The sequence below is a fragment of the Manacus candei genome, unplaced genomic scaffold (assembly GCF_025592945.1).
Source record: "Manacus candei isolate 608988 ecotype Guabito, Panama unplaced genomic scaffold, ASM2559294v1 h1tg000047l, whole genome shotgun sequence".
In the NCBI taxonomy this organism is placed as follows: domain Eukaryota; kingdom Metazoa; phylum Chordata; class Aves; order Passeriformes; family Pipridae; genus Manacus; species Manacus candei.
In genome coordinates, this window is record NW_026138095.1 from 7,821,410 (window position 1) to 7,846,015 (window position 24,606).

The 24,606-nt window shown below is 51.6% G+C and overlaps 1 protein-coding gene across 2 annotated transcripts in view; it reads left to right on the forward strand.

Moving 5' to 3' along the window:
- MGAT5B (alpha-1,6-mannosylglycoprotein 6-beta-N-acetylglucosaminyltransferase B) overlaps window positions 1-24,606 on the forward strand; it is a 62,321-nt gene that overhangs the window by 16,345 nt on the left and 21,370 nt on the right. For both annotated transcript variants that reach the window (XM_051797488.1, XM_051797489.1), the window contains exons 3-8: window positions 5,082-5,226; window positions 16,525-16,637; window positions 17,605-17,678; window positions 19,133-19,303; window positions 20,133-20,297; window positions 20,956-21,125. In XM_051797488.1, coding sequence (XP_051653448.1) covers window positions 5,082-5,226; window positions 16,525-16,637; window positions 17,605-17,678; window positions 19,133-19,303; window positions 20,133-20,297; window positions 20,956-21,125 — 838 coding nt within the window. The remainder of the gene's footprint in view (window positions 1-5,081; window positions 5,227-16,524; window positions 16,638-17,604; window positions 17,679-19,132; window positions 19,304-20,132; window positions 20,298-20,955; window positions 21,126-24,606) is intronic.

The window sequence follows — 24,606 nt, forward strand, 5'->3', positions numbered from 1 at the left end:
ATTTTTGTTCTCCTGAGGGGTTTTAACTCCTTTTGAAAACCTCAGCCCAAGCATCCAAGAGCCCCACACAGGTGTGACAGGGTGACATCCTACACTCTCCATCCCTGCTTGTGGAGATAGCTTCCCAGTGTGAGCAGTGGGGGGATGGTGTGGGGAGGTTGCTCAGGATCCCAAATCACACTGTCTCAGACAGGAAACTCCTTCCCATTTGTTCCTTCCTCTGTAGCACAACCTGGACTTTGCCAGCGTCGCTTCACATCATCCCCACTGGTCCCAGCCCTGCACTGGGCTGTCCAGCGGGGAGTCCCTGTGCCAGAGATGCTCCATGAAATGGTGCTTTCTCAGCTGCTCCCTGTTCCTGCAGTCACAGAATCACTGTGTGATTCTGTAAGTTGGAAGGGACCCACAAGGGTCATTGAATCCTTGAGGCATCTGGCACTGAACTTCACCCTCGCATTCAGGTCGGCACATGCAGCAAAACTCCCCCGCACACTCACCCTGGCTCCCGTTCCTGGAGGTTCCAGTGGCAGGGGGGTAACGCTTGCCCACGGCTGTGTTCACTCCAAGAAGGTATTTTAAAGAGAAGTGCATCATTAGTGAATTCCCTTGGGTTTCAACCCATCCAAATTTGAGCATATTGGCTGTTGACTATTCTGCTGGTTTCACAAAGATAGTATTCGTTTTTCCAGGAGACATCACCCTTAGGGGATGCTTCCCTTTTTTCCCCTGATTTCATCCAATTACTTAGCTGTATGCTCTTCTGAAGCACCATAAATAATTCTCCTCCCTCTGCTGTGTTTACCAGCATGTCTCATGAAATCCGGTAAGATATGATTGATTGCAATCATTATTTCCTAGTGCTGCTATGAAAACCTCTGTCAGTTCAGTGATTGCCTTGAAAGCGTGGCTGCCACTCAGAAAACTGTCAAAACCCTGTCACACTTTAGCAAACTCCAATTAATCTGTCGATCGGGTTTACTTGTATTTTCTTTCCCATCACTGCTGATTATCAAGGGAAATCAGAATATTTTTTCCTTAGTAATTAGCAGCTTGGTTGAAGGAAGTGGTTTGCAGGACTATTTTTCTGGGGTTTCATGCTGTTGAGTCAGGTTTGGGTTTGTCCTGGCTGCCTGCAGTGCTGTTTGTAACTCTCTTTTGGGCATCTTCATCACTGGCTTCAGGGAGAAGCTGGGGGTCCTGGCTGGGCTTGCTTCCATCCTCTGAATCCCCATCGATGGCTCAGGCAGCTGAGCAGCCCTTTGGCAGATGTCTGGCTCTCTGCTTCAGGTTAACAAATTAATCCTGGCTCTTGCATTTTTAAAAGGGTCGCTTCAGCACTTTTCCTCCTTTCTTTAGCTTTTAATGAGACACACTTTCCAAGAGATGTAATAATCATTGCCAAAAATGTCAGGTCGTTGTTAGCCTCCTTAAGCTGCTGGAACAACAACAACAACAACAAAAACCAGGAACAGAAAGGGAGAGGTGTTGATGAGGAAAAGGTTCGACTTCATCTCTGAGTGCCGGGGGAGGGCTGGGGGAGCTGTGCCCTGTCACAGCTCTGCTGTTCTGGCAGGGTGCCCTGAAAGATAACGCAGGGAAGGCTGGGAATTTTTTTTTTTTTTAATTACTATTTTTACTTAGTATTCGTGTTTTTTTTTATTTATTGGAGAAGGAATATCTCGTCTCAGTGTTGACAGCAAAGCTCAGAGCTTTGCTGTTGAGAAGCATCCTGGAATCGCTCGAAACCAGCTGGGAAACTGGAGGGTGGCAGTGACATGAGGGGAGATCTCAGGGAAATCTCAGGGAAGGCAGTGGGAGCGCTGGGGGGGCCAGGCTGGTGGCGGGGGCTCAGCTGTGGGGCTGGAGCTTGTGGCTCCACTTGCTGCTGGCTTCTCTGGGATCCGAGGGGAAATGGTTTTCTTCCCCAGTGGGAATATCCTCGTTCCTCATTAGTGATTTGGGAACAGAAGTGTGTTCTTAGCTGTGCTTCTGTGGTGAGGACTCGGAGCAGGCATCCTTGCCTGGATTGCCTGGAGTGTGGCCTGAGCAGAAGGAAATCTCCATCCTCTGGTGATCCCTAAGGAGCTTAGTCTGGGCAGTGGGGACTTGGCACTGAGCACCCTGGGGTGCCTGGCACAAACATCAGTTCACTGCTGCCTGCTAGAAACATGAGCTCTGTGCCTCAGTTTCCCTGTCCCCCTGCCCAGGCCAGCACTGGGCTCCCTTGGTGGGGCTGGAGAGGCTCCTGGGACCCATCCCAAACCCCTCAGGACCCCCCAGGTCTCTTCCTGCAGGGGCCAGCTCTGCCCAGGCTTTTAGAGCAGCCCTTTAAAATTCAAATGAGCTGCACCACTAAACAAGCCTCTGTAATTCACCAAATGCAGCCTGGCTACTGATTGGGGCGACAGCTCAGTGTGAGCTGCAAGAGCAGCTCTTGGTCATCTCCGTTGCCTTCCCAGGCATGATCCTTGTGTCCTCCAGCAAACCATCACAGCCTGACCCCCCCAAACAAGCTGGGATCCAAATCCTTGTGCCAGGGGTACTGCTCTGTCCATGGAAACCCAATGTTGTGGTTTCAACCTTTCTGGCCAGCTGTAGGGGCTTTGTCAGGTCCCTTTCCTGACCTCCAGCTTCACCCACTGGCACAGGAGAATCCAAGAAGGATGAGCAATCTCCGTCCCACTCAAAAACTGAGTTCAGGGTCTCAGCTCTGGCCTGCTGGCCATGCTGGCATGTCAGAGCAGGAGCAAATTCCGAGTGGAAATCCCCATTTGGGGGGTGGTCAGTCCTGGGGTGGGCAGAGGGTGCTGAACAGAGCCTGGCTGTGGGAGGGATGTCACTGGAGTAGGTTCAGTCTGTGGGCAAATAAGTAATGTGTATTTTCTGACCTGAGCCCATCTTGGAGCTTTTCTGTTTTCCTTGGCTGTGCCTTTGCCTGATTTGCTCAGCTGTGTTTGGGGTGGCTTCTGTCAAAATGGAGCTCCGAGGTCTCCAAGTTTCCACATTTTCCCCCCCATAGCATCTTTTAATTGCCAGTTCATTACTGCTGCTGCTCTTCAGTGGGACAGGCTGTGACTTGTATCTCACCCAGGGGACGAGGAGACCTTCCTGGTGGGATATGGACCAAGGTGGCTCCTGTATTCCCAGACCCACCCAGGGAGGTCTGGGCACCCACCAGTTCAAGTAGAAGCCACAGGACTGCAGGGATGTTTGGGGAAGAGCCCAGTTTCCGTCTCCATGAATGGTTGAGGTGTTTTTTTTGTTTGGTTTGTTTTTGTTTTTTTTTCTTTTTTGAGGAATTGCTTTTGCTCTCAATGTTTCTTCCATTTTGTTAGATAGCGTCAGGAAAAATAATGTGTTGCTGATAATCTCAGCCAAGCGTGGGAGACAGCCCTAGGTGAGGTCTGGCTGGCCCGGTGGCAGCTTCTTGGAGGGGTTAAGGGTTGGCTCCTAACCCTGTGTTCACGTGCCGTGCTCGGACAGCGGCACAGCCGCGGTGATCCGACGCTTTCCCGGCGCCTGCCGGGGTGAGAACTGGGGTGTGTGGGTGCTGGAGCCCCCAGTTAGCTGCAGTGCCAGTGCAGCCTTCTTCCATCAGAGCTGGAAACCAACCCCTGCCTCCAGCACCACAGCATCTGGAGCTGGAGTCAGTGGGTGAATTACTGGGGGAGTGGGGATGGAGCCAGGGCTGTGGCTCTGCAGCAGCTCCATCCCAAAACAGCCATACACCGCTCTTGTCCCAAACCCAAACCATCCAGGCCTTGCGTTCAAGCCTTTGTGCTATTTGGCGTGCTCAGCAGCTTGAGTCAGCTCCTGTGGTGAGGAGAAAACCGTGCCAGGGCACACAGTGCCACTGGGATGCCCATCCCACCACCTGAGCTGGATGCAGGGGGCTGTGCCAGGGTGGGGCATCCCGGGGATGTGCCAGGCACAGCCACGCTCTGGCTTTGCAAGGCTGGTTGTGCCTCTGTTTGGGGATGCAGGAGGTGTTCCCAAGTGCCAGTAGTCACCCGATAGCCACCCAGGGTGTCCGGCAGGCGCTCGCCTTCCCCGCGCTGCCCGCCCGGCTCCTGCTGCTCCCTAAATTAAATATGTGCTGCCTCTTGAAAAGCACATGTGAGTGGCAAAGTGGAGATAAGCTAAACGGGAGAGGTTCAGGGGATTATGCACTGATTAAGTTATTACCAACGTGAAATGAGCCGCTCTGAGATGAAACAGGAGCTTTATTTTCTGTTCCCTGGCTCCAGGCTCAGGCTGCCTGTCACTAGATGGCAAAATCAAACTGGGAGCCAGGGGCTCCTGTGTATCCCCAGTGCTTTCAATGCAGCAGCAGGTCAGTGCAGTACAAACCCATAGGACCCAGAGTGTGAAATAGGGCTGGGAATTGGGGGCCTGCCCTGCTGGGGGGGGGGGGTTTGCTGAGATGCAGCATTTGAGACAGAGCTATTTCCAGTGCTGGACCACCCACCCCACAGCACATTTGGGTAGGAAATAAATTCTTCTCTGTAACAGGAAAATCCGGTGCTGCTGCGAGGATGTGTTGGGGGACGACCACCTATTTGCTCAGTTTGCCATGTTTTTCCTTAAGCATCCCCTGCAGGCTGCTGTCAAAGGCAGGATGCTGGGCTGGGTGGGTCTTGGAGAGTGAAAAATAGAAGTGAAAAATTAAGGGCTGTTTGGTTAATGCTTGGGAATAAAGTTAGTTTCTCATAACCCCTTGGGACAGGCTGGATAATTGAGTTCATACCTGGAGAGGCAGGTGAGGAGGCTGGATCCAGGGCTGGTATAACTGCTGGCTCTCAGGAGCTGGAGCAGCCCAGCTGGATTTGGGCACAGAGAGGGATTCACCTGCTTGGGCAGGATGATGGACTTGTGGGTCTGTTGGCAGAGCTGGGGGGGGGGATACTGGGGACAGCAGAGCACTGGTGTGGTTCATACACCACCGAGCCCACCTGTGGGGCTGGAGAGCACAAGACCACGGGCAGCTCTGGGGCTGAAGCTGTGGGGAGGGGGATTTTCTGGGTGGGACACAGCAGAGCTCAGTTGTCACCATGTCTCACTTGCTCTTTGTGTGCCTGCAGTGATGGGCACGCTGGAGTCCCGGGGGGTGCTGCGGAGGATGAGCGACATGCTGGAGATGCTGATGAAGAGGATGGACATCCTGGCCAGGCTGGAGAACAGCACTGACTTCCACAAAGGGGATGAAGCACGATTCCCTCTGGACAGGTCAGTTGGCTGATGCCCCGTGCAGACCCTGTGGAGCAAAACACCCCGGTGTGCTGAGCTGTTGTGTGGGGAGGGTGGAGCCCGCCAGGACAAGGGGCTTGGACAGATCTTGTGTAGTCTTGTTGTTTGCCACTTCTGGAACCCTTTTCCTTTGGGATTTCTGAATTTACTGTGAATTTTTTTGAGGTTTCTAGAAGCATCTGTCCTGACTGCTGGTGTTGCAGTGTGGGAGGGTGCTATGCTGTGGTGGAGCTGAAGGTGGGACTCGCTGAGGGCTGGAGCAGCAGCTGGTACATGGGCTGTGTTCCCTCTGTCATTAAATCCGGAGCGAGCTCGGGACACTTTCTTTGTGCCCATACTCCTCAGGCAGCTGTGGAACTGATTGTTACTTGAAATCCAGGGCTGAGATGTTTAGCTTTGGAGTTGAGCTAGGCTTAAAATGTGCAAAAGGGCATATAATGGTGCTCTGGCTCCCCGTGATGCACATCTCGGCCGGTAGCTTGAGAGATGTGCATCAGACCTTCCCGTCGTGACATGCTGGTTTGCTAAAGAGTCACTTCCCTGTGCTTTGGGAGCCTTTAAACATTTATTGATACTAATTTGAGTGTCATGCCGAGACCTGCAAAGATGGTGACTGGAAGGGCGGTGGAGCAGAAATGAAAAAGCTGAGGTGGGCAGCACTGGGGACAAACTGCAGTGTGGAAAAGATGCCAGCGTGGGTTTTGTTCAGGTGGAGTCACGGGCGGCACATGAGAGGTGGATGGCAGGGGTGTGACATGCCGTGGTCACTGCTGCCCCCTGTTACGTGCCACCAGTGCAGGAGCTGTGGTGCATCCCGATGGCTCCCACCTGGCATTCCCACCTCCACCTCCTGCTGTCTCTGTGCTCCGCAGTCCGCGGGGCTTCCTGTGCCTCCCTTTCCCCATCACCATTTCCCTTCCTCTCCCTCGCTTTCCTAACGAGTCTCTTTTGCGCCTGTAGTGGAAAATAGAGTAAGTGAGCCTGTAATTAGGGGCTGAGCTCTGCCATGCTGCCTGCACACCTGAGTTAGAGCTGCACAGGCAGCCGTGCAGCGCCTGGTCTTGCCTTTTATGTAGCGTCATTTCAGCCACTGAAAAAAACATGATTTACCTTGGTAATGGCAGGCGCTGGGGATTTTGTCGTTACGAGTCTGGCTGGTACCCAAGTGTACAAAATCACCAGTAATCCTGGACAGGAACAACCAGGGCTATTGCAGCCAGCCACTGCGAGGTGCCTGCTCACATTTAATGTTTTTCTTGGCCGATCTTGTGTTAAAAGAAGCAGTAACTTCAGGTGGTGGTAATTTCTGTACGTCAGCAGCCAAAAGATAAACTTGAAAGCGTTTCTGTGGACTGGCAACAGTTGGTGGCAACGGGGATTTGGTGTTTCAGATCTGCCATGTGGCTGGTGACTCCAAGGCCATCACTTGGGGAGACTAGAGAGGGTGGGAGCTTATGGACCCACATCAAAACAGCCTCGAGTTTTGTGTGTGTGCTCAGATGGGCCTGAGTGGTTGAGATTAACACGTCTTAGTTTTCAGGAATAAAAAATCAGAGATCGGTTTATCACCTTTTGCTCTTTATAAATCACCTTTTGCTTTTTATAAATCAGTTGAATTCAAGTCCCTTCACTTGATCCTGCATCTGAACAGATCTGTCACCTCTCCTTTTTCTCCTGTGGCCTCTGAGGATCAGATTCTGGGGTCATGGGGCAGAGCATCTCCAGGTGAAGCAACAACTGAGGTGGGGTTTCTTGTGGGTGGGTTCTTGCTGTGACAGTCTGTAAAGCACTGGCAGCATTTGCAAACACTTGTGAAGCCTTTCCCAAGCACTTCCCTCCTTCCCTGCAGCCCTGGGTTGGTCTGTGCTCGGAGGAGGTGTGTTGGAAGTGTTGCAGCTTTGCTGGGTTTGAGCGGTTCCATCTCTGCTGCTGCTCGTGCTCCCTCAGCCTTAGTGTCCTTTCTTAGCTTGTCCCAGTCCCTGCTACCCTTTGCAGGGTACATGAGGCAGCTGAAAGGGTGTAGAGCCAATACACCCTGTCTGCCACCCTGCTCTGAGCAGAGCCTGGCTCCATGCTGACCCTGCTGGATGCTCTCCAGAGCTGAGTGGAGCATCCCAGGGGGAATCAAATAGCATCTGGTGCGAAACCTGGGCTGAGACCCTGTGGAATGGTGATGCTGAGGTCCCTGTTCCTTTGGGGGTAACCTGGAAACCCCCTGTGCTGAGGAGGAATGGGCACCTCCAACCACCCTGGGCACCAGCAGTGCCTCCTGGGCCCAGACCAGCCCCGCGGGGGTGCCCGGGTGCTGTTCCTCATTAGGACCCCGGGATTCCACCCAGGGTTTCTCTCCCTCCCTCCCTCCCTCTCTCTGTCTCTTTGATCACCAGTGACCGACTTGAAGCTGTCAGCAAAAGATAATACAATTAAAGGGTGCTAATTTCAAAGGGATTTTAGTCTTCAAAGCGCCTCTGGTGTGCGCGGGGGCCGCCTTGGTGTCCTTCCCGCTCAGCAAAGCCGCGAGCGGGGGCTTCGTGGTTCCACTTGCCCAAAAGTGGATTAATTCTTGTTTTTACAAAGCGCTCTCCTGCTTAGTGCTGGATCTCCAGCAAAATCAGAAGGGCTTGGTTTTGCAGAGCCCCGGCTGAGAGGAAGGAGGTGAAGGCTTTGGTGGGCTTTGTGGAGTAGTCTGTGAGTGCTGTACCACTCCAGTGGGGGGCTGGGGTGGCTTTACCCCCTGGAAAGTGCAAGGAGGAATTTAAATATACAGGGTGGAATTAATGACCTGCCTTGGAAAGCCTGCCAGCTGCCAGGGCAGGCAGCTTCATGTGGCTGAACGTCTCTCCAAGAGCTTTTTTGCTCCGTGGGGGCTGTCTGATTGAATACCACACAGGTGCCCGCCAGCCTCTTGAAATGCTTCAGATAAAACTCTTGGAAAACCCCAAATGTCCAACATCCTCCTTAGAAGAGCTGCCCTGGGGTTTTGTGGGATGTCACGCTGGGATAAGGACATGGGCTGCACTTGTGAACCCCAGGTGTTGGCTGGATCCCTTCTCCAGCCCTGCCTGTGCTTCCTGCTGCCTGCACCCTGCCTTCACCCTGCCCGTGTTGGGAAGGGAAGCGATGGATTCCCTAACGAGGGTGAGCAGCCTGCCAGTCAGCTGCAGAAAAATCAATACTGCTGTTAATTGAATACAACAGTTGTAAATCATCAGAGGGGAAGGAAATTAGGAGTACTTATGGAAGCCTCCTGGAGAGCTGTTTACTGGGCAGGGGAGATATTAGTTTGCAGTGGAAGTGTTGATCTCTCGATGGAAGGTGCTTGGGAAGGGAGGAAGGTGAGCAGGGGGTCTGAACTGGCTGAGCCAAGCTGGAACCATAACCTGACAGTTTTGGGGCTCAGAGAAGCCCTTTTCCAAGAGTTAGGCTGTGCCTGCCCACCTCATCCCACAAGGATATGGCAGAGGGAGAGGCTGAGATCTGCAGTGTTGCCATCCCTGGTCATCCCTCTTCCCCATGTACTGGTTAGCCTGCAAAGGGTGTTATTTGCTAACGACTGATTAATCTTCAAGCTTAATTACTGCCAAGGCTCAGTTAATTTCCACACACTTTAAGTATTTGTTCTTGTAATCATTACATGACTCCATATTCCCCCAGTAATTAAAAGTCTTGCAATATGACACTAAATGGATGATGTTCCTGCATCCTGCCAGCCTGGCTCTATTAATTCCTGAATTGTTGCCATTGGTAAGCTGGCTGGAGTGAAATCACTGCCAAATGCCATGATCCCTGCCTACCCAGGTGAGCCTGGAGTGGTCTGAGACCCCTCTGTGCATCTTCTCCCCATCTTCTCAGCACACTGTGGGGCTCAATGAGGGCATTGGCAAGGGGAGATGGTGCTGCAGGGTGTGAAAGCTGTTTGGAGCAGCCCATGGGGAAAGTAAGACCTGTCCTGTGATGAAAGTCCAACTTTGCTGGGTGTTTGTTCTGCTGAGCAGAGCTTAGCTATAGGGGCAGCATCAGGGGTGCATCAAGAGATAGGAACTATCCTCCCTGGCCCTTGCTTTCCTCAGGTTCCACAACCTATTTCATCCTGGCAGAGGCTGTTTCTTTCCAGCTCCTGAGGGAGACTCCAGCCTGGTCCTGGATGGTTTCAGTGTTAGCTTGGAGGGGGGTGGGAACAGCTCAAGGGGTCGCTGCGGGTCTGGGGTACCCATCAGGGTCAGGAGAGGACATACATGGGGAAATTCATGCCTGGGCAGCTGAGATAAATTGCTTTTCTCTCTAAGGCAGAGTGGAGAGGTGGCTGTGTGCCATTAGCATGGGAATCAGGGTTCATCCATGTGCTCCCACCTTTCCCGAGGGGCTGTGGCCTCATGGAAAAGCCCCACAGCCAGAGGGTGATGGGCATCACCAGCACAGTGAGGGAATAGGTGCCCAGGTCACTCACACCCTTCCTGCTCCCAGGCTTGTACCCCCACCAGCACTTCCAGCTCGATTTGCTGATCCTAATTCTGTGATAGGCTTTGCTTGTTGTGCCTTTTCCATGCCAAAGCATTGACACATCAGGGGCTGCTTTATCACAGGGCTTGCAAATGAGGCTTCTTGATGCATTAACACCTGGAGGCAAAGAGCAGTTGGTTGTGTTGTCTCAGGTGGCTTGTACAGGGACAGCCCTGGGCCCCAGTCTCATCAGGACAGTGCTGAGGGACTGGTGATGTGGGGTGGGGAGGAGTGTGGCACCAGTGTGCCTTTTCCCGGGCTCTATGTGCTTTACCCTACAAGGAAAACCAGATCCCGTTAACCCTCCACCAGGTGTCCCTGATTTCAGAGCAGCTGGGAGCAAGCAGCCCTCTCCAGAGGGATGGGCTTGGGGTTGTCCCAGCTAGGGGGCATGGACAGGATGGAGAGGGGTGTCTGGGGAGGCTGCAGTGCTGACAGTGGAAACACAGCCTGCCAAAATAACCCTGCTAAAATTAAACAGAGCGTGACCATGAAGCAGCTGGCGAAGGAGATGTGAGGCTGAGGGCTGTGTCTTGCCCAGGGGATCTCCTGCCCCAGGGATAGTGATCAAAACTGGTGGGTTTGGTCTAACTTTCGGGCAGATCTCTTTTAGTCAAGGCTGTGAGACTGGCAATGCCTTCCCAGCTCACTGGAGGTAGTTTCTCACAGCCTACATCAGGCTACTCAGGCCTGTAGATAAATACGTCTGATTTATGTCCCAACAAAGTGACAATCCCGTAACCCTCCTTTTCATGATCCCTTGTATTCCCATCAATAAACCCACTGCTGTCCAGGCATGTGGCTCAGTTTGGTTTTGCTCTGGGAGTCAGGAGGAAAACGAAGATTTGGGCTTGTGGCTTCAGCTTTGTGTTCTGCTTGGGAAGGATCTGTGATCACTTTGTGACATTCATAAAATATTTTAGCTAATTATGTTGGTTATACTTTGCTGGCAATTTCTCCCTGTGTTGGTGAGCTACAGGGTTTGCTTGGAAAGTTGGATTTCATCTTTTTTTTTTCATGGAATTTATTGCCAGCTCGCTAAAATGTCAGTGTCCTCCCCTGGGGTGTGCAGCTGTGGGCTTTGGGTTAGCTCTGGTCTGCTTCTATATGGAAGTATTTGTGTGAGAAACATCACCCACCACAATCAACTGAAATGAAAATAAATGGAAGTACTTCAGTGAGTTAAACGCTCTGGTATTTATTAAGTGATTTATTATGGAACTTGGTGTTGGAGCAGTTCAGGCAGGGCTCTGCCTATGCATCATCTGGTATTTGCTTTAAATGAGTTTCCAAGGAACTCTCCCATCCCAAATCACATTCTCTGGGATATTTTCCCTGTGAGCACAAACATGGCCAGAGCGAACTCAGGTCCTTTTTCAGGTGTTTGTAGAGGGGAAATTGAGCTGTTTAACTCAACCTTGAGCTGGAAAACGTTGCATTATACAGAGACCCCAGAAATTACACTGGAAGCAAACTCTGTTCTCTGACTTTTTACAGATATTTTAATTTCACTTTTAATTTTTCATCCAGTTGACTGGCTGGAGCTGCCTGTGAAGACTAAACCCAGTTCTCAGTGATACAGACATGTGGCTCTTGGGGAGGTTGCAAAGCCAGGGTCTGCATCCCTGTCCTCGTTTGATGTCAGGAAAGGCACTGAGGATCTGAGCAACCTGGCAGAGCCCACCCCAGTGAGGGGGGAAAACAGTGAGTCCTGTGCCTCAGCCCCACCACTTTTCTTCCCCTAATGTTACCATAAATTTCTACCAGGCTGATGGCAACCATGGCTTTGGGCTTTTGCTCTGCTCCCTGGGGGTCTGAGCCTTTCCCAAGTGGAGTAGGGAAAGCAGGTGCTGCCCTCCCCACGTGGACCACCAGCTCAAACCAAGGCAGGGCTGTTTATCCAAGCTTAGGGAAATAGCTTCAGCACTGGAGTGATGAGGATTAAAACCAGGATTACGAGTCCAAAAGACACAGACCACGCAGCAGAGCCTCCTGAGCAGGGCACCTGCCCAGCCACTGCTGCCTCTCTCACCCCACCCTTCCTTGGGTCCTTGGTGTCAGGGGACTGTGACCCAAATTTTCAGGCATCAGCCACCCAGTAACCCCCGTGTCTGTGTCCTGCTCTCTCCCACGTGGGCAGCCCTGGCCCCTGGACTTTTGGATGCAAACCACCTCAGAGAAGATGTGGAGATGTACACAAGGGCATGGATCTGCCCAAAAAGTTTTACTTCCTGCATTGATGAGATTTACTTGGATTCTCTTAGTTCAGGGGAACAAAGCTCTTAATTTCTCCATCTTCTTGGAGATTTAAATCACTTTTTTTTAGTTATCCAGCACTTGTGTGAGGCCTTTTCCCCACATCCCTGTGACCTTTCCTTGGCTTGTCCCCCACAGGCTGTTGGATGAGTCTGAGCTCATCCCATCTGCATGGATGAATGGATGGGCAGAGGAGCCTGAGCCCTCAGGGCTGGAGATGCCCTTGGGGTTCATTTTTCTGGGAGGTATCCCAGCTGTTTTAATGAGCAATGCCTGAAAAGCTAAAGGAACCAGGAAGATGGGAAAGGCCCTTTTTCCACAGCTGGGAGGGGTTTTCCATCAGTGCTGCCTCTGAGATTTCAGCTCTCTGTCCTGGACAGTGGGGTTGGATATCAGTGGGTGATTTGTGTCCTCAGAGCAGGGAAGCAGTGAGAACTCAGCACCAGCCCTGGGCACCCTCCCCTGCCACTTTCTGCTCTGCTTTGGGTCTCTGGGCAAAAAACTTTAACACATTTAGGGAGGCAAATGGCAGTGCAGGCCTTGTAATGAGCAAGTTGAAATCCTTTGGTAAACTGCTCTGTGTGAATGGTGAATTTGTCGATGTATTATCTTCAGAACATCTGCTTTTCTCCATCTGTATTGGTCTTCCCAAAGCCGTGGTTTTCACCAGTTAATAGCAAGAAATATCGGATGAGCAAGCAAATATGTTTAGGGCTTGTATTATGAAGACAACACACAAATAGAAAGAGATTCATCTTTTCATAATGCCACTTTTATAAAAGGCAATAAAAATACAGTGGCTTGTAAGGGGATAAACAGGCTCAATCCGAGCTGGTGCTGTGGGGTTGGGGACAAGAGACAAAGTGAAGGCAACCAAATTAATGCATAAAAAAGTGGAGGAAAACTCAACCTCCGGCTATATTATATGGCAAATGATCTGCCAGTGGGGAAAGATACATCTTAATAGCAGTTTTTGAAACGAGATGAATACTGTATACAGAGCATTATAAGGCGCAGTGTGATCTGAATCTTAATCAACACGGGGAAATATAAATCCGAAAATAATAAAGACGAAATCAATATTGATGGTTAGGAGTAAAAGTGCTGTATTTGCTGTGGTAAATGGTTTTAAGGTCCCAGGTTAAAAATTGTTCTAGAAAAGCCGTGGTAATTTAGTGTAGTTTCAGCAGCTGGCACGGCGCCAGCGCGTTTCGGTGGCATTTAAAGTGTCGCTGTGGAAAAATTTAAAGAGCGGGAGAGGGGGAAAAAAGCAAAAAAATCTGCTCCCTGGGCAGTGGTGGTGCTGGAAGTGAGGAGTTCTTTCCGCTGGCCATTGTTGGATGGAACCACCTGCTGGGATATTCCCCCTCTGCTTAGCTATGACTGAACAGAACAAACCACTTTTCTTGTCCTTTCCAGTGTCTCCAGTTACTAAGAACAAGGCATCACATTCCTAAGAGGCACAGGAAAACTTTTTTATGTTTGAGATTTTGCTTTAAATGTCTCGTTTCCTTGTCCTTGTGACAGATCCCTGTGCTCATGGGTGATGTAACTTATGCTTAACCTGCTTGTCACCTCCTTACTACGTTACACGAAATTTGTTGCTTGAGTGATGGCCTTGTTACCCAGCAGGTACAAACACGAGGCCTGTCAGTGCTCCTGATGTGGGAGCTCTTCACCCCAACCATGAAATCCCTCGCTCAAAGTCACGGGGATTTGGAGAAAGCAAGTTTGGCAAGTAAGGGTGATGAGCGTGCAAGTGCTGGGAGATTTTGAAGAGACATTTTCTGCCTTCTGCCTTTTTCCATCTTCTTTATTTACGTGCCAGGAGCCATGGTGGACTTTTTTAGAGTCACTGTGCAGTAACCCTCCGTGTTTTTTGGGGAAAGCCCTGCAGAGCCCATGCAAAGCAACCGTCTTGTCTGGGAGAACTGGAGGTGCCAACTGTGATGCTCAGACATACATTTTACATCTAAGGGCTCTGAGGTGAAACCTTTGTTTTTGGGCAGCAGCTGTAGCTTTACAAGAGCTGGGCAAGCTGTCATAGCTGCTGGGCCAGAACTATCACCCGGTGGAAACCAGCACCAGAGCTGTCTGGCTGTGAGGCTGGGCCTGGAAGAAAGCCTTTTATTTAGGATAATGATCCTGATTTTTGTTTGAGCGTGTTTGTGGGTGCTGGAGGTCATCAGAGAGGAGGTAAGGACCGAGGTTGCTGTTGACTTTTGAGATTCACCTAATTACTTGGGTGTTGGGGAGCAGGTTTGGACACAAGTTAGAATTGGGATAGCTTCTGGGAAGAGGCAGAAGCTGAATTGTGGGCTAATCTGGGTGCTCTGAAGTGTGGGAGCAGCGCTGCTGTGCCCGTGGTCATACCCTCTTGTTACCATGAGTGTTGGAGAAACCTGGGGAGCATCTTCTTCACCAAGCCAACACCCCTCTCCTGTTGGAAGCAGGAGTTTGGGCTCACTGGCTCTAAATTCACTGCATCCATACAACATTTGCTCCTAAATTGCCCCCCCCCAGCTGTTTACCGAGTGCCTTTGCATCACTTGCAGGGTCTGACAGCAGCTTGCTGGTGGGAAAAGGGTTGCAGAAATGGGGGTTTGCAAGCTTTCAGGCCTGCCTGAACCACACTGCCCTCAGAGCCGGATAATTTTGTCTCCTCAGAGCCGTGCTGACAAGCACAGCTTATCACAGGTTATTTTTGTGCCCATATTTTCCCAGGGCCTCAGGAGCAACCTCCCTGCTGCAGTGGTTACAGCGGGATACCTGGGGTTTATTCTCTGCAAAGGTTGGAAGTGACTCGGGGGCAATGGTGTCCTCTGCATTTAATTATTATTTCTTAAAAGCCCAGGATGGGTGGCTCCCAGTGGAGTTGTGCAGCCTGAATATTGATGGTCGTAAACCATGCCAGAAGGAAAAATGTGGGCTGCTCACTGCTGGCAAATGGACTTTAAATCAACAACCGAAGCAGTGTCGGTTCATAAAACCAGGATTTTTTTAGCCTTGAGGACAGAGGTACTTTAAATCCCAGCCTTCGGGTTCACTGATCTGCTGGAGAACAAACATAAAACTCCACCACGGAGGACCTGACATCAGCACATATTTTTTTGTGCCACAAGCATTCAAGGTAGCCCTTTTGGTTTTTGCTCACTGCATATGACATTTCCTTGTATTATAATGATCTCGGCGGCAGCAGGAGGGAAAACTTATGACCCAAATGCTGCAGGAGGGGAAATTATTTACTGTGATAACCACGCTTGTCGAGACGTGGTGGCTGTTTGTGATGGAAGTGGCAGGAGAGCTCACTCCTTGTCAAGCCTGGCAGAACACCACTGCTGATGGATTGAGTTCTCTTTGCCCTTTTACATGTTGCACCAGGTTTTAATTGACACCCAGCCTCTTTACAGAGCTCTGTCAGTTCAGTCTACACAGTGTGTTATGTAGATGAGTTTAATGGGGCTGTTTACCCAGGACAGTATTGACTGCCAGGTTTAATTCCATAGAGGCACGTGCAGCTGTTCAGACTGGTGGAATCTGGTCACAAGCCTTGGTGGGAAGGTGTCTGTGGGCTTTGCTTGGGCTGTGATCCCCAGCTCAGCCCCAGCTCCTGCAGTGCTGCCCTGGCACCCTGTCCCTGCCCTTGCCATTGCTCCTTGATGGGCTCCTGGAAATCCACTCACCTGAATCATGGAATCATTAAGGTTGGAAAAGACCTCTAATACTATCAAGTTCAACCATTAATCCGGCGCTACCAAGCTCACTGTTAAACTATGTCCCTAAGAATGTCTGCATGTTTTTGGGACACTTGCATGGATGGTGATTCCACCACTTCCCTCGGCAGCCTGTTCCAATGCCTGACCATGCTTTAAGTGAAGAGATTTTTCCTGATATCCATTCTAAACCTCCCCTGGTGCAACTTGAGGCTGCTTCCTCCTGTCCTAGTTCTTGTTACATGGGAGAAAAAACTGACTCCCACCTTTGGTGGATGGGCTGACTCAGGACATCCATGTGTCCCCTGCGTTTTTGCATCAGTCTGCTCCAGGCCCACGAGCTTCCTCAGCCCTCCTCGGTTTTACCTTCTCTTCTCTGTACTTTCACTCTTTTCCTCCTTTCTTTTTTTCCCAGCACGGCTTCCTACGTGCTCTGCAAAGCCAATAATCTCAGCAGAGGGTTTTCAAACACAGCGCATCCGAAATAGGAAAAACAATTATTTTTTTTTTCCCCCAGCCTGTTTAATGTTTCCCCACATAAAATGCACGGGCACATCCGTGTTTATCAGCACGCTGTGAAGAACGGCACAGTTTATATATAAATGCTGATTTGCATACATTTTAAATCAAACCTCTTGGAAGGCAGAGTGACTTCTTCTTCGCCTGTTATACGCTGGACCAGCAGTTCCCATGTTGCATCCTGGAACTGAGTTCAACCTGCTGGCGGCTTCCCAGGGCTTGAATTTTGCTCTGAGTGTCACCACCGTGAGACCTTAAGTTTTCAGGGTCAGTTTGGTTTCCTCCCCAGGTTCCAGCCAGCAGCGGGGTTGATGGAGAGGATCCAGGCTATAGCTCAGAACGTCTCGGACATCGCAATAAAAGTCGATCAGATTCTCCGGAACAGCCTCCTCAACGGGAAAGGTGAGTGTCCCTGGGGCTCCCCGTGCTCCAAACCTCTTATGTGTTTTGCTGCTGCAACAGGAAGATCCAGCCAAGCCTACTATGAAAAATTTGGTAAAAGTGCCAGGAATGGATGCGGATATCTGAGTTTACCTTCCTTGGGAAACTCGTGCCTGCAGGGGAGAGGAGCGGTGACAAATCTGAATGGCTGTCAGGTAGAAATGCCAGGGAATTAAATGCAAAATTAAAGGTGAGGAGCGGTGCCAGCACAAACACCTGGGCAGAAAAATGTGGTGGTTTGGATCCAAACTCCCGGGGACTGATGGGATTCTGCACCAGAAGAGATGTTCCCATCCCACTCTGGCACTGCTGGGAGGGCAGCTGGGTTATCCAGATGTTTCTCCACGTGGCTGCATGGTTCCTGGGCTTTAGGTGGAAGATCTTTCCATTGCCTCTTCCACCTCAAGCTTTTTCAGCTATGGGCAAAGGAGGGGCTTGTAGGAGGGGTGGCGGCTTTTATTAACCCAACCACAGAGGGAGGAAAGATCCTATTACCTTTTTAGGCACTTTATACCTTTTTCTAGAGCTGACTCTGGGATCTGAGTCTTCTTTCAGCAGCTCAGCAGGACAATTTTTGTTGCAAGTTTACAGCATAAAGGCTGTTGAATGCATCCTTAGATCCTGCTCACAGGATAGGTGGGACTTGGGGTCTGGACCAGGCTGAGGGCAACAGGGAGGTGCTGTAAATGGACCTGCTGAGATTTAGGAAAGGGGAACACTCTCTCAGCATGGAAGCAGGGTGGATTTCCTCTGTTTCCTCCCTGTATCTTGGTGTCCTGCTCCACTCAGTGGGATGGGACTGGCAGCTGGGTGCTGATTACCATGCTTGGGGGCTGCCAGACCCATCCCCTCCCCTCCCCTCACAGCATTTCTGTCTGCCTCACTGGCACATCCTGGCTCTCCCCATGCCCAGTTTTTCTCTCTGCAGTGATGGAAGGCAGGAGGGACCAGTGTGAGGTGCCCAGGGACCCCAAGTACCCTGACTGTGCTGGGAAGGTGGAGGTGAGTCGGGGATCTGTGTCTGGGAGAGGGTCTTGACCTGCAATGGAAACTGCTGGGAGGGGCACAAAGCAACAGCCCCTGGGGTTAAACTGGGAAGGACAGTGGGAAGGGGTTAGGGTTTCTAGAATAAAACTGGTTACTTTAATGTGGGAAAGGTGCAGGAGGAGGAGCAGAGCCAAAGATGTGGAAAGCAAAGCAGGGCTTTGGTATAAAGGAGAAGACACAAGGAAGGTGTCCAATCTTCTCTGGGAGCCTTTGATAGAGAAATGTAACTCTTTCTCCCCCCAAAATAAAGCTTGTTCCTTTAGTTTGAGTCATGCAAACCACTGAGGTCACAGTACCCAGAGGTGTTCAGGCAGCAGCAGAATCAGCTCTGTGAGACCACCTCTACCTGCAGCCCTCCCTGCCTGGAGTTTCTGTGTTTAAGGCCAGAAGCACAGTGAGGAGGAAGCACTGTCACATTGTCTCTAAATACCTGGAATGTTCCCTGGTGTCTGGGGAATAACCTCAGCACTGCACAGAGCAGCATCTCGTTCAGGTGGCCAGGACCTCCATCTCAAGTAGGATGTCCTGCCTGACCCAACCTGCTCTTTACAACCTGAATGCAGCCTGGCATTTGGCCCAGACCATGATGGCTTTGTCAGAGAGCATATTTACATGAACTAATTAAAAGCATCTCCCTTTTCCCTCCCCTTCCCAACCTCCTGCTTCAAGCTCAGCCTTCTGCAGGGCTGAGTCTCGCTGAAAAGATGTTGAAGGGTATATGAAAATGACATGGGAGGGGACTGTATTTTTCTCTTCCCCTGGTGCTAGGCATCCTCTCCTTCCACAATTTCAGTAAATTCAGAATGTAATGTAGTTGTGGAAGGCTGTAATCCCATCTCCTCTCCTGATGATTGCTGTGCTTTACATATTGGGCGCAGCGACCTGTCTGAGTAGATTTGTTTTTGTAGTTGAATTAGGAAAGGGCTGGCAAGAGCTGTTGTGGGAGATGATAAATCGCTGCTCTGGTCTCTGGTTCTTCTCCTCCATGTGAAATCATCCTTGGGGACTGCAGCAGATCTGTCTCTATGCCCCGCTGTGCCCAGGGCAATGAAATCAGCAGCTCCCTTTGCTCCTCAGCCAAGCTAGCAGGAAGAAATCCCTGTGGTATATCATTTCTTGGGGATTAATGGCTGTGCCCCCAGGGAAGGCGTGTGTTGGTGCTGGAATCAGTGCTAGAAATCCACGGAGCCCCCAGCAAACCTTTCTGGCTGTTCCTCTGCCCTGTGTGCCTTGGAGGCACCGGGGGGGGGGAGTCAACACTGACACTGAGACACGGGTGCGGGGTTTGCAGCCCTTTGTCCACCCTCTGCCCTTCATTTCCATCTCCCAGGTAAAGGGGATGGAGAACAGAGGTTTCCCACAGCAGGGGCAGCTGGCAGGGCCCCATGTGTTTCTTTGCTCCCTTGCAGTGGATGAGGGCCAGGTGGACCTCTGACCCCTGCTATGCGTTTTTTGGCGTGGACGGCACCGAGTGCTCGTTCCTCATCTACCTCAGCGAGGTCGAGTGGTTCTGCCCTCCCCTGCCCTGGAGAAACCAGACGGCGGCTGCGCCTTCGCCCCCACCGCGGCCCCCGGTGCAGGTAAGGTGGGGACAGCCTGTGTTCTGCCACTCTGGGAGGGTCTGGGGGGAGACATCAGCTGGAAATAGATGTTCCCAGAGCAGCAGTGTTAGCAGGGCTGTGATGCCTCTTGTGGGTTTTCACAGGAGCACAGGATGGTTTGGGTTGGATGGGACCTTTAAAGGTCATCTAGTCCAACCCCCTGCCATGGGCAGGGACACTTTCCACTAGGCCAGGTTGCTCCAAGCCCTGTCCAACTTGGCCTTGAATGTTTCCAGGGATGGCACATCTACCACCTCTCTGGGAAACTCGTGCCAGTGTTTTATCACCTTCATTGTAAAAAATTTCTTCCTTAAATCTAGTCTGAATTGACCCTCATTTAGTTTAAAGCCACCACCCCTTGTCCTGTCACAATAGGCAGGCCCTGCTAAAAAGTCTGTCCCCATCTTTCTTATAAGCCCCCTTTAAGTATTGAAAAGGCTCAAGAAAGTCTTCCTGGACCCTTCTCTTCTCCAGGCTGAACAACTCCAACTCTCTCAGCTTGTCCTCACAGCAGAGATGCTTCATCCCTCTGATCATTTTTGTGTCCTCTACACCCACCCCAACATGTCCATGTCTTTACTGAGGAATCTGGGATATTATGAGATGCTCTGGGTGCAATGAGACCTTTGGGTTTTCCTGCATGAAGCGGAGGAGCTGTGGTGGCTCTGGGGAGTGCTGTCCATGCAGGAAGGACCCACAGCACCTGAGCTGCGATGGACGAACCTCCCTCAGCCCCTGGGGCAGCCCGGGGGCTCCTCTCGTGGCCGCTTTCCCTACACTCACAGTGCAGAGCATGTTCCTTTCCTAGGCAGCTTTCCGGAGCGACCTGGCTCACCTCCTGGAGCTGATTGGCACGGGCAAGGAGTCCCTGAGCTTCATGAAGAAGAGGATCCGGCACTTGGCCCAGCAGTGGCTGCGGGCGGCCCGGCGCCTCGAGCAGAAGCTGAAGGGGCGGCAAAGGGACCAGAAACACGTACGAGCAAATTGCACGGCGGGGGCTCGTGGTGTGGAGATGGGAAAGCTGGGCCCTTGGGAGCACAGAGAAGTGGAGGCAGCTGGGCTGTGAATGAGCTGGAAGGAAAATTCATTTATGGAAGCACGTAGGCCTGTGGGGTCGGTCTGTTGCCCGTGGATGTGGCTCCACGTGAATTCGGGATGTGGCAGGACTGGTGTTGCTGAACAAGGGGGTGGATTTTGGAGTTGGGTCCTGGTGGATGGGAGAAAATGTCCAGCTGGCAGCCAGCCATCAGCAGGGGGCAGGAGTCTGGCACGTCTCCTCTGAGGACATGCTGAGGTTGCTGGCCCTGCCGTTGGTGTATTTGTGGTGCCCTTCCCTTCCGTCCCTGTGTGCTGGGAGATCTCCCTCTGCTCTGTGGTTCAGACTGTGATGTAATCAGGAATGTGAGCGTGGTCCCAGGACACAGAGCACTAGACAAGGGGAGCTGGCAAACTCTGACCATTTGGTCTTTGCTAATTGGACACACTTCACTTGCCTTCATCCCTCTCTGATTTCCCTGCATAATTACAGTGTGCGAAGGACCCGGAGGGACTCAGGGACCATAAGTTGTTTTGGACTGGAAAACCCAAATTGGCCCTTTCCCTGGGGCTGACCCCTCTCCTTGTCTCTCCAGATCTTGATCCATATTGGCTTCCTGACGGAGGAGTCGGGGGATGTTTTCAGCCCACGGGTGCTGAAGGGGGGCCCGCTGGGCGAGATGGTGCAGTGGGCTGACATCCTGGCTGCCCTCTTCCTCCTGGGACACAGCCTGAGAGTCACAGTCTCCCTGAAGGAGCTGCAGAGGTGGGTGCTGGGTTCTGTGGGTGCTTGGGCCCCCCCTAAGAGGGTCTGCCCCCTGCATGTGTGTGGGTTGCATCGAGGTCTGATGTGAAAGCACAAGGTCAGAACAGGTTGCATGTGGCTTTTCCCTGACCTGCATCTCGGGCCAGGCTGGTGCTGTACTGGTGCAGGCGTTGGGTGGGTGCAGATCACCAGCATCATGGAATAGATTTCATCCTTTCTGCATCCCAAGAAAGTGGGAAGGACTGGTGTGAAGTGATGCTTTGCATGGGACTGCTGTGGGCATGCCTCGGGCAGGCACTGTGGTCCTGGCACTGGATCTGAGTGGAATGATCCCCTGCTGCCAGCATGCAGCATCCTGTGTGCTGCCTTCCTGGCATCCTGTCCCCTGACACCTGCCTGGAGCTGGGCATGGGAAAGGCTCCCTCTGGCCCATCATTCCCCAGGGATGCTCTCTGTGGGGCTGGTGGCCCTGTGGCTGCAGGATGCAGGTGTCCTGCAGTCGCTGGCTCTTCCCACTGTACATAACTGCACTCAACCCCCATGGCTTTGCTGGTGTTGTTTGAGCAGTGACTGCTCTCTTCCTTCCTTCCTTTCTTTCTTTCTTTTTTTCCCTCCCTCCCTTCCTGCTCTGCCACAAGGCATGCAGCTGGTGTGGCTGCCAAATAGAACCTGCATCCCTTGCAGGTGGGTGGCAGCGCCCGGGGAGTCTCTCCTCAGGAGCTGCTGGGGGTGGTTTGGAGACCTGCAGGGGAATTTGCTGCTTCTGGAGGCACTTCCCACAGATGGATGGGCTTTTTGTGATGTGGGATATGGGGACCGATATTAGATGGAAAAAGTAAGAGGGCGAAGCCAACCACATGCCACGTTCCTCTCTGCTGATGCAGTTTTGTTATTACCAGGCTGACACTGCTGCCTCTTGTAGCCTCACAAGGTTTCCTTGCCATCCTGAGTGGAGGGCAAGTGCCAGGGAAAATACAAATTAGATGGGTTATAAATCAAAAAGAGCCTGAAGCTGCCTCAGGGACTGGCCAGGCTCTGGGACACGCTAAGCCAGCATCGGCCACGTAATGAGCCGTGCTGAAAAGGGAGTGAAAAAACCCAACAATCCTGGAGAAAAAAACAGCACAAAAAAAACCCCCAACCCAGCCCCTGTGGCATTCAGAATTAATGAACGGAATTAGCTCCTGACTAATTAACTCAAAAAATAATCCTGGTCCTAATGCAAGAGGCAGCAGCTCCTCAAAGAGGCGTGCACGTGTCACAGCGATCCGCGAGGTGTGCTGAGCTCAGCTGATGTGCTAAATAACACCCGTGCACTCAGGGATGAAAGAAGTGAGTGGCTGGGAGGGTTCTGTTGTTGTTGTGTGGTTCTTGCTTGTGTTTTTTAATGAAGAGCCTTATGGTTTTTGTTGAAGGAGGGGAAGGAGCTGGTGAGTCTTACGGGGGATTTTGCAGTGTCCGTTTCCCTCCGTGAGTGCCTGGAGAGCTGCGTTGCTGCCTGTAGTATTTTGCCTTTCTCAGAAGCGTGGGAGCTTCAACGTCAGTTGGCAGTGATGAGATCTCTTCTGACGTGGATTTGGATGTGTCCCCTGGGATGCCTGGGAACGGCAGCTCTATCTCTTCCCCTTTGTAGCTGAGATGGGAAGTGAGTGAGCTGGGCTGGGACTGCACACTTTGTCCTCTGTGTCCCAGTGATAGATGCTGTCCCCACCTCCCCAAGAGCGTGTCCTGTGCCTGGCTTTGATGACATTTTAAATGCTGGACACTCATGTCAAGTGCCCACTTTCATATTGATGGGGCTGGGGCCAGTGGAGGCAGGATCTGGGGCTGTAGCCAGGTCCCCTCTGTCCCAGACTGGGCCCAGCACTCACTGGGACCCTCCTGCAGCCCACCAAGAGATGGGTTAATATGGGTGTCAGAAGGGGGGCAGAGGTTCTGCCCAAGGGGGGACTGAGTGGTGCCAGCAATCCTGCTCAGTGCCTGCAGATCTCTCAGCAATGTCCCTGCTCTCGGGCTGGTGGCTCTAAGGAGTGTTGGGAAAAGCTTTTGCCTGACCAGGAGCAAGTGGGAGGCTTAGCAGAACAAGTGTAATTAATCCTGAGTCATGCTAATAGTTAATCTTGGGCTCTTTGTTAAAGCCTGGAGGGGACTTTACCTGTAGCCACAGCTTTTGGCAGGGGTTATTTGATGCTCAAGTGGCTGGAGTTTTGCCTTGCTGTGGACTGGGGCTGAATTTGTCCTCTCCCATCCCAAGTGTCTCTTGCTGAGCTTGTAGCAGCACAGGCACCAGTGTTGGGATGGGTTCAGGGATATTTTGCTCCAGAAATGTGCAGTGTTGAATCCACTTTCTGTGTATTTTTTCTTTGGCAACTCCTGCTCCTTTCATGCCTGGGAGCTGTAGCTGCTCTGGCCCAGCACAGCCTTTGCTGGCACTCATAAATTATTCAGCATGGATTAACCTCTCTGCTGGTTTGTTTTTTCGTCTGTTCAAATTTCGGAGCTGATTTTTCTGTGAGTATTGATCATTGGCAAGGGATCACTGGAAGGTTTTGCCTGCATACACTTCAGTGGTTATCTGAGAGCTGTTCATTATTAGCATCTGTATTGATTGCAATGCAGCAGTGCCTGGAGGGGGTGGTCAGGATTGGGTCTGGAATGCTCGGGATTGGGAAAACCAGGAGGAAAAATAAGGCCCTGGTCAAAAAAGGTGGTGATGGAGGACTGGGGATGAAAACAGGCTGTGAGTGTGACTGGGCCTTAAGATCTGTGAATTCTGCTGCTATGTCCTACCAGGGGCTAATTTTTCTCCTGTAGTTGAACTAAGTTCAGGTATTTGTCTTCTTTTGCATTTCTCAGTGAATTTATTAGATGCTTCTGATGCGTCTTGAGAGGCAAGGGGTGAAACACAGGCTTATCTGGTCCCTTCCAACCCAAACCACTCTGTGACTCCACGTGCAGCTCCCTGGGAGGAAGGCAAACTGTTGAGCTGGAACAGGGAGCCAGGAGCTGTTTTCCATCTGAGATTTGTGCTGGGTTGGGAGCCAGCAGCATTTTGAGCCCTGTCTTGAAGCAGGGCGGGAAGAAACATCCAAATTCTGAATGCAGACACTTTATTCTTGCTGAAGACACCTTGTCTTGTGTTGGTAGCTCAGAAGTGCTTTCAGGGAGGTGAGAATCCAGGCCGGTGTTCGTGTGTGCTGCTTGGTAGGGGAGGAGTGGGAAGTGCCTGAAAGCCCTGAGCTGGGTTGATAATGAGGCAGCTCATGAGTAGATGTTGGAAAATTACAAGCAGCACTTTGGAGCAATGGCTGTGCTGGCACAAAAGCTGCAATAAGCCAAGGCTTTTCCTCTGGAGCACCCGTGCCATGGGGTCAGGCATGAAGGATGTGCTCAGCCTTTGCCCCCAGGAGAGGGGGCACTACGGGCAGTGCTGGGACCTCCAGCTCCTACCCCCATCCTCAGGTCATGGCAATGGACATCT